Below are 9,840 nucleotides of genomic sequence, written 5' to 3' on the forward strand. Positions count from 1 at the left end.
GGCGCAGTGGTCTAAGGCACTGCATCGCAGTGCTAGCTGTGCCACTAGAGATCATGGTTCGAGTCCAGGCTCTGTCGCAGCCGGCCGCAACCGGGAGAACCATGGGCGGCGCACAATTGGTCCAGCGTCGTCCAAGGTAGGGGAGGGTTTGGCCGGCAGGGATGTGGGTTCGTTTCCCACGGGGGGGCCAGTATGCATTCACTAACTGGATAAGAGTGTCTGCTAAATGACTGAAATGTAAATGTAATGATGCTGCTGCTATGTTGTGATGCTGCTGCTATGTTGTGATGCTGCTGCTATGTTGTGATGCTGCTGATATGTGCTACTCACACTTATCACTTGGTCAGGGAACTCCAGACATACGCTATTTCAGGGAAAATCAAGGGTCGTCTACCTGCCTTTCTGTCTGTCTGCCTGATCCCAAATTTGTATTTATATTTTAAAAAATACAAATCTATGCGAATACTTTCACTGTTTTCCTCAAACACAACCGTCCCTGACACACACACAGGAAATGGTTTTACAGAGTTTTAATGTTGTATGATTATGTTAGTCTCAGCACTCAGTACATCAGGAAACAAAATATAGTTATGGTTGTGAGACTGCTCGAGAGAAAGATGGAGAGAGAGAGGAGGGGGGAGAAAGAGAGATGGGGGAGAGAGAGGAAGAGGAAGGTAGATATGTTGACTAATCTGGGATTCTATTGAGCAGCTGAAGAGGGTTCTCTCTCTCTCTGGCTAACTGCGCTCTCTCCTCTAGACTTGTGAGGCGGCTGATCTCTCTCCAGCCGAGGTGTTCCCTCTAGCGGCTGATCTCTCTCCAGCCGAGGTGTTCCCTCTAGCGGCTGATCTCTCTCCAGCCGAGGTGTTCCCTCTAGCGGCTGATCTCTCTCCAGCCGAGGTGTTCCCTCTAGCGGCTGATCTCTCTCCAGCCGAGGTGTTCCCTCTAGCGGCTGATCTCTCTCCAGCCGAGGTGTTCCCTCTAGCGGCTGATCTCTCTCCAGCCGAGGTGTTCCCTCTAGCGGCTGATTCTCTCCAGCCGAGGTGTTCCCTCTAGCGGCTGATTCTCTCCAGCCGAGGTGTTCCCTCTAGCGGCTGATCTCTCTCCAGCCGAGGTGTTGCCTCTAGCGGCTGATCTCTCTCCAGCCGAGGTGTTCCCTCTAGCGGCTGATCTCTCTCCAGCCGAGGTGTTCCCTCTAGCGGCTGATCTCTCTCCAGCCGAGGTGTTGCCTCTAGCGGCTGATCTCTCTCCAGAAGAGGTGTTCCTTCTAGCGGCTGATCTCTCCTCTTGCTGAGTGTCAGGGTGGGAGGATGCTCTCTCTGAGGCTTGATTCAACGGTCTCTCCCCAGGACCTGATTGTCCCGTGACTGGTCTCTCTGAGGTTGGGGCATTGCAGGTCTGTATGTGGAACAAAGAGAATGAGGGACAGGAGAGGAGAGAGAAGAAGAGAGGAGAGGATGAAGGAGAGAGGAGAAGAAAGGAGAGGAGAGAAGAAAAGAAAAGAAGAGAAGAGGAGAGAGGAGGAGAAGAGAAGAAGAGAGAGGAGAGAGGTGAGGAGAAGAGAAAAAAAGAGGAGAGGAGAGGAGAAGAGACAGGAGAAGAGAGAGGAGAGCATAAAGGAGAAGAGGAGAGGCGAGGAGAAGAGAGCATGTGGGAGAGGAGAGGAGAGCATGAAGGAGAAGTGAGGGGAGGGAGGAGAGGATAAAGGAGAGGATAAAGGAGAAGAGAGGAGAGGAGGGGAGCATAAGGAGAGGAGGAGAGAGGCGAGGAGAGCATGTGGGAGAGGATAAAGGAGAAGAGAGTGATGAGATGAGAGGAGAAGAGAAAAGAAGAGGAGAGAAGAGAAGAGGAGAGAGCATTGAGGAGAGGAGAGAGAACAGGAGAGGAGAAAAAAACAGGAGAGGAGAGCATGAAGGAGAAGAGAGGAAAGAAGAGGAGAGCAGAGGAGAGGAGAGAATAGAGGAGGAGAGGAGAGAGGAGAAGAGAGGAGAGGAGAGAGGAGAAGAGAGAGGTGCAGAGAAGAGAAGAGACATGAGGAGAGGAGAGGAGAGGAGAGGAGAGGAGAGGAGAGGAGAGGAGAGGAGAGGAGAGGAGAGGAGAGGAGAGGTGGGAAGAGGAGAGGAGGAGAGGGGAAGAGGAGAGGAGGAGAGGGGGAGAGGAGAGAGGAGAGTATGAAGGAGGAGAGAGGAGGAGAGGAGAACATGAAGAGAGGAGAGAGGAGAGGAGGAGAAGAGAGGAGAGAGAAGAAGAGAGGAGAGCATAGAGGAGAGTGGAGCATAGAGGAGAGGAGAGCATAAAGGAGGAGATGGGAGAGGAGAGGAGAAGAGAGCATGTGGGAGAAGAGAGGAGGAGAGAGGATGAAAGACGGAAGAGGGGATAGCAGAGGAGGGGAAAAGAGATGAGTGTCTCTAACCTGATCCTCTTCCGTCTGGCCGTCTGCGGCTGGATTGCTGGTGGTTTTGGCGGCCCTGTGTGTGTGGACGTCCAGTCTGGAGTTTGTGTATGTGTGTGTGAGACGCTGTCTCCCCTCCTCAGAGCGAGCTGTGGGGTTGATGGAGGCAGGAGGGAGACGAGCAGGCAGCTCCCACGTCCCCTTAAAACCTGGCCACGCACTGCCACGCTACACGCACACACACACACACACACACACATAATTAAGCACAGACAGACATACATAAGCACATAAACATACAGGCATATACAGGTCGCAGTGTGTGTGTGTGTTCACTAACCTTTGCCTTCACTCCTGGTAGGAGATGTCCACGGTCACTGGCAATGAAGATGGTGTGACCCTCTGCTGCAGAGGGCCTCTATATATACACACACACAGTTGATTTCAAATGGGGAGAAAGTAATGCCTTGCACAATTCACAATCAACATGCTAGGTACTGTAAGTGACATTTACATTTTTGTCATTTAGCAGACGCTTTTATCCAGAGCGATTTACAAGAGCAATTAGGGTTAAGTGCCTTGCTTAAGTTAGCTAATTTTCCCCAAACATCAGACACCCCCTGACCTCGGACACCCCCTGACCTCGGACATTTTCTAGCGGTTGGAGAACTGAATCACCTCGAGCTCAACATTTAAATGGACTGAAAAATAACGGTAAGTTTTGTGACTAACGACACCCTTTTAGCTAGCTGACCACCGATTTTCAGTGCAATTTATGTAAGTTAAGTTAGGTTTTGAGAGTTTTCAAAAAAGTTATATGTACACATTTTGTGGAACACGCTGCATATTGTAAAATTCGACTCGCGCGACAGACCACACCTAATTTCATATCCAACTTTTTACCTCTGAAATATAGCTAACGGATTTTCTAATGTTGCTATCTTAGTTGCTAAATGTTGATAGAACTGCTAAGTAAGCAAAAAGGAAAGAAATTGTAAGTGTTAGATAATACATATCACGAAAACAGCTGCATGTTGTCAAGCTTTACCGTATCAAAATTGGAGTCCTCTGACGGAGGCGTTTTGCACAATCTGCAAAAATGTATTTGGAACTTTGAACCATGAACTTTTCGACACCTATCACTGTTGGCTATGTTTCATCTTACAACAGCTACATAGAGGCAGTATTTAGTTAAATGGTACAATGTATGCATCAATATTACACTAATTGGGACACTAATTTTCATTACAGATAACATCAAACAAAAAACGTGGGTACACTTTCAGTTATTGTGAAAACTTTCATCACCTTTCAATGCCTTAGCTTTGAAATGTAAATGTTTATACATATTCAGATTGAGTTATCTTTCTAAAATGTGTATAGTATGCCAAGTTATTTAGCTACATGTATTTACCACTGCAGCATGGAGAAAGTCAAGAGGAAGCAATGGAGTGAGGTGGACATGTTCCATGCCATGGAGGACTGCAGGGCAGGGATGGCTATCCACCAGGCTGCCAAGGTTAGGCATCTTTTGTTTTTAGGAGATTACCATGTGTATGTGAATTTTATCTGCTAGTAACAGTTTTATTTTCTTATCTACCAAGGTGCATGGTGTACCTCGGCAGACCCTGGCGGACAGGCTGAGCGGCCGGGTGACCCATGGTTGTCGCAGTGGACCACCCACATTGCTTGCACCAGAGGATGAAAAGTCTCTGGTGCAGTACTGTATCTACTGCGCCGGCCGTGGGTTCCCCTTCACCAGACAGAGGCTGATGAAATACGCAGACAAAATCTGCAGGTATTTGGTGTTCTATGTGTTTATGTATGTAGAATGCTGGACTGACTGTTATCAATGTGTGTGATGTAAATGTGGATGTGTATGGTGATGCCAAAACAAACATTTTCATCCTGGATGGACAATTATATATTCTATTCTATTGTAGGTTTCGGCACCCAGGGGAAACAATCCCACCACTGGGGAAGAGGTGGTGGGAAATGTTCAGGAGGAGGCACAAGAACCTAAGCATGAGGAGGCCGGACACCCTGGACAGGGGGAGAGCTGAGTGTGCCACACGTCCGACGATGGACACCTTCTTCACTTCTTATGAGAAGCACTTGGAGGAGAGTGGGTTGAGGGAGAAACCCAGACAAATCTATAACTGCGATGAGTCTGGGTTTCGTAGCGACCAGAGCAGGCACAAAGTGCTGGCTCCCCGGGCGCAAAACACGTGTACCAGCAGGCTCCGGGGACCAAGGAGCACATCACAGTGCTGGCCTGCTTCAATGCAACTGGGGAGGACATCCCCCGTTTATCATCTACCCCAAGTGTTTCCCCGGTGGCCACTACACACTGGGAGGCCCCCAAGCCTTGTATGGACGGTCAAGCAGTGGCTACATTGACGGGGACCTGTTCAGGAAGTGGTTTCAGCACTTCATTAAGTATGCAGTGAAAGAGCGCCCTCTCCTTCTCCTCTTTGATGGGCACAAGAGCCACATGGACCCGGGAAGTGCTCGCGGTGGCACTAAGGGAAGGGGTTATACTTCTTTGTCTTCCACCACACTGCACCCATGTCCTGCAGCCGCTGGACGTGGCATACTTGGCCCTTTAAAGGCTGAGTTCTCCAAGGTAGCTGGAGACCTTAGCCATTTTGACCACTCCTACATGGTAAACAAATCAGAATTTGCCAGAGTATTCCGCTACCCGTACCAGCGATGCAAGGACATGCGCTATGTGGTGGAAGGGTTTAAGAAGTGTGGCCTCTTCCCTTTTGACCCTTCAGCCATTGATGGGTCCCGTTTGACGCCGTCTCGGACCCTACCGGGTCCCAACACCGCCTCTACTGGAACCAGTAGCAATGTGCCATCCATCAGCACCTCCTCCCCAGCGACCACAGGAGGACCCTCAGCCCCTGCCCCAGTCCCAGCCGCTGCTCCAGTCCTATCCCTAGCTCTAGAAGAGCACCCCCTAATAGAGGGGGGGCTGATAGCGAAGGACCTGGGGCACATCCTTACTGTCCTGAAGTATCGGCTGGACCGATACAGAAGACTCCCTGTGGTCGCCACATGCCTCACCGGGGAGGAATACACGCGCCAGTGGCAGGAGAGGAGTGAGAAGGAGAGGGCCGGGGCAGAGGAGAAAGAGCGTCGGGCAGCCCTCAGAACACAGAGGGCACAGGAGAGGGCTGCCATGGATGAGACCATTGACGCCATCGCCTCTGCTGGACCCCCTGCTGGAACCACTCCTGACAGCTGCATCACCACTGCCAGTGCCTCCCAGTGTGCAACACCTGTAGGAGCCGCCGGAGTCCCCAGCTGCAGAAGAAGGCCACATGCCTACTCCCCCGGCCACACCATCGTCGGCCCCTCAACCCCACCATTACAAACACCAGCTCCTCCAAGCCATCGTCGGCGGTTTTGTCCACCACCACCACGATGCACACCACCACCCCCCATGTCTGTCACCACCAACACGGCCTCCTCTGGACCAACTGCCTCCTCCGTCTCCCCTGGTCACACCACCATAGCAGCCTCGTCTGATGTCCCTGCCCCCTGCAATTTGAATACCACCACCTCCACAGGTAAACACATGTTAAATTACGAAAAAATGACTGTTTGTTATCTGTTTTATAAAACAGCAATGTAAAAAAATATATATATATATCTTTATATATCTACAGTAAATAGCACCAGCCCTCAAGCCATCTCCGCCTCCTCCAAAACCTCTGCAGCTTCCTCCAGAGGTATTGATGTAAAAAAAGTTGAAAAGGGTTTTCATGCAACATGCTCTCTAACACCACTTTTTCTCAAACTGCAGCACAGAAAAGGAAGAGAAAAGCTACACCGGTCACATCTGTCACACCACCCATGGCACCACTCTCAGGTACTTCATAATCTGTTTTTCTCGCTCTCTCAGTTGTATCAATTACTATTGTTGTTGAAGAACTTCTACATTTTACAAAACCATATTAATCAATTTGTATTATTATTTAATTTTTTATAAAAGAAGACACCACCTGCTGTGCTCGCTGCGGGGAGCGTGATCCGCCTGCAAGCTCCTCTCAGGAGTGTAGATCCGAGGTGCCATGGGTGTGCTGTGACTTTTGCCAGCACTGGTTCCACTGCAGGTGTGTGCAGTGGGATCCAGAGGTAGCGGTGGAGCTGGATTTTTATTGTGATTTTTGTGACAATATAGGGATGGAGGTCGAGATTTAATTGTTTGTTTTGTTTGTGTTCATATGAAATTATTTATTTGTTCAAAAAAATAAATGTCTAAAATATAATATATATATTTATTGAACCCATCTTGTGTATTTCTTCCTTTACTTTCCAAGTGCACCTCTGCAACACAAACTCCAACAGTGTTTTCATTGTTTTATGTTAATGCACATAACTGAAATTAAAGTGTATTTGATGTAAATTATTAATACTCATTTCATTTGGTTACAACACTGAATATGTTGGTGAAGAACCATTTTTTAAGAGTCCACAAGAGGGCGCACCGGGCTACGCAATGAAAAGTTGACAGGCAAGTCATTATTTTTTACCAGAAGACTAGCCAACTAGTCAACTATCTAGTAAACACTTCGGGTACGTGGTTGGTGTCTCTTTTTTCAACAAAATTAAACGGATATATCTTGTAATTGAACAAAATAGTGAGGTGCCCAATAACTGGGGGCCGTATACAGATAATACGGGACGTATTTTTTTGCTAAACCGCTTATCAAAAGCAGATAACAGTAATATTTTCAAATGAAATGTCAAACTTGCTAATTGCTAAACCGTTAGCTAACATTTTTACGACACCAATAATCACAAAACATTGAAGGCTTGATCACAAGATAACACTGTTGAAGGTAATATATTTCTTAAACGCTGTTGAATATGACGATAATACGGGATTCTACGCTACCTCCTTGAAATGCTTTGGCAGAGTCCAATTCTGCAGTTTCTGCGAGTTGAAAGCATTTTCATACTGAAACACACAACAGCACATGTTAACTGCTCTACACAATAAAACAAAAGGTGTGTTTTTAATTAATGAATTTTTGTCGTTTTTACCTGGTTAGCTGAGTAACCCGACGACATCCTTACCTAGCGGCTAGCTAACTAGCCTAGCTAGCGAGTCTGTTTGTTGTTGACAGGTCGCATAGCAACAGCGGAGTACTGCAGGGAGTTCTAGACCTGGTACGTTTTAGACTTCTCCAGTTTGAAGCTGAACTCAGTCACAAGTTGAGCTGTTACATACCCATAACATCAACATCAGTATCTGTTACAAAAACAGAAATATTGACTGTGCTATTTGGGTGACAGAATGCAAGTGTCTGTTGTGTAGGGCCACTACTGAGCCAGCCCTACCAGTAGAGGGACATCAAGCTGGCCAGACCTGCAGCGGCACCACAGAACAAACACATCGTGTTGTTTATTACGGTTCTCCTGGTAGCAGGATATTACGCTGGAACACTATCGTGTTGTTTATTACGGTTCTCCTGGTAGCAGGATATTACGCTGGAACACTATCGTGTTGTTTATTACGGTTCTCCTGGTAGCAGGATATTACGCTGGCACGCTATCGTGTTGTTTATTACGGTTCTCCTAGTAGCAGGATATTACGCTGGAACACTATCGTGTTGTTTATTACGGTTCTCCTAGTAGCAGGATATTACGCTGGAACACTATCGTGTTGTTTATTACGGTTCTCCTAGTAGCAGGATATTACGCTGGAACACTATCGTGTTGTTTATTACGGTTCTCCCAGTAGCAGGATATTACGCTGGAACACTATCGTGTTGTTTATTACGGTTCTCCTGGTAGCAGGATATTACGCTGGCACGCTATCGTGTTGTTTATTACGGTTCTCCTAGTAGCAGGATATTACGCTGGAACACTATCGTGTTGTTTATTACGGTTCTCCTAGTAGCAGGATATTACGCTGGAACACTATCGTGTTGTTTATTACGGTTCTCCTAGTAGCAGGATATTACGCTGGAACACTATCGTGTTGTTTATTACGGTTCTCCCAGTAGCAGGATATTACGCTGGAACACTATCGTGTTGTTTATTACGGTTCTCCTGGTAGCAGGATATTACGCTGGCACGCTATCGTGTTGTTTATTACGGTTCTCCTAGTAGCAGGATATTACGCTGGAACACTATCGTGTTGTTTATTACGGTTCTCCTAGTAGCAGGATATTACGCTGGAACACTATCGTGTTGTTTATTACGGTTCTCCTAGTAGCAGGATATTACGCTGGAACACTATCGTGTTGTTTATTACGGTTCTCCTAGTAGTAGGATATTACGCTGGAACACTATCGTGTTGTTTATTACGGTTCTCCTGGTAGCAGGATATTACGCTGGCACGCTATCGTGTTGTTTATTACGGTTCTCCTAGTAGCAGGATATTACGCTGGAACACTATCGTGTTGTTTATTACGGTTCTCCTGGTAGCAGGATATTACGCTGGCACGCTATCGTGTTGTTTATTACGGTTCTCCTGGTAGTAGGATATTACGCTGGAACACTATCGTGTTGTTTATTACGGTTCTCCCAGTAGCAGGATATTACGCTGGAACACTATCGTGTTGTTTATTACGGTTCTCCTAGTAGCAGGATATTACGCTGGAACACTATCGTGTTGTTTATTACGGTTCTCCTAGTAGTAGGATATTACGCTGGCACGCTATCGTGTTGTTTATTACGGTTCTCCCAGTAGCAGGATATTACGCTGGAACACTATCGTGTTGTTTATTACGGTTCTCCCAGTAGCAGGATATTACGCTGGAACACTATCGTGTTGTTTATTACGGTTCTCCTGGTAGCAGGATATTACGCTGGCACGCTATCGAGGATTTTTTCCCCCTTCACAATAAGAGTGAACTGTGTCACATCGCCTGTTGCTGGCTTTTCACTCCACGGACTCTATAGCCCCCAATACAATACACTGTAATAGACTGTACATGGAAACATATTTGGTTGTAGAGAGGAAATTGTATGACACAGTCCCCCTCCGAAGACCCTACTGAATATTCTACACCCCACTTTAGCTGAGACCGGTAGAAAAGTATCTACAGCCCAATATTCTCAACATAACAGTGTCAACATTGTATTTTTTCATTCTTGGTAAAAAATAATTCTAAACCATATATATATTTTTTTTTCATAAATTACTCACCTTGCCTTTTCCTGTTGGCACAATAGAAGTAGAAGTAGCCACTGATTAAAATGCAATGTCTTTTGAAAGAGTTATCCCGAGCGGCGCAGTGGTCTAAGGCACTGCATCTCAGTGCTTGTAGTGATTCCAGGCTGTATCACATCAGGCCGTGATTGGGAGTCCCATAGGGCGGCCGGGTTTGGCCGGTGTAGGCCGTCATTGTAAATAAGAATTTGTTCTTAACTGACTTGCCTAGTTAAATAAAGGTAAAATAAAATTGCAATATTTTGAAATGTTG

At 46.9% G+C, this 9,840-nt stretch overlaps 1 protein-coding gene across 1 annotated transcript; it reads right to left on the reverse strand.

The window, feature by feature from the left end:
• Positions 1-1,052: 1,052 nt before the first annotated feature.
• cfap126 (cilia and flagella associated protein 126) lies at positions 1,053-9,111 on the reverse strand. Its single transcript, XM_041904261.2, is given in 6 exon segments — positions 1,053-1,305; positions 1,307-1,398; positions 2,414-2,620; positions 2,733-2,810; positions 7,302-7,364; positions 7,451-9,111. Coding segments are annotated over 6 exon segments (720 nt in total). The 5' UTR covers positions 7,478-9,111.
• Between the last annotated feature and the right edge of the window lie 729 nt (positions 9,112-9,840).

Source organism: Coregonus clupeaformis, chromosome 24, assembly GCF_020615455.1.
Source record: "Coregonus clupeaformis isolate EN_2021a chromosome 24, ASM2061545v1, whole genome shotgun sequence".
Classification (NCBI taxonomy): domain Eukaryota; kingdom Metazoa; phylum Chordata; class Actinopteri; order Salmoniformes; family Salmonidae; genus Coregonus; species Coregonus clupeaformis.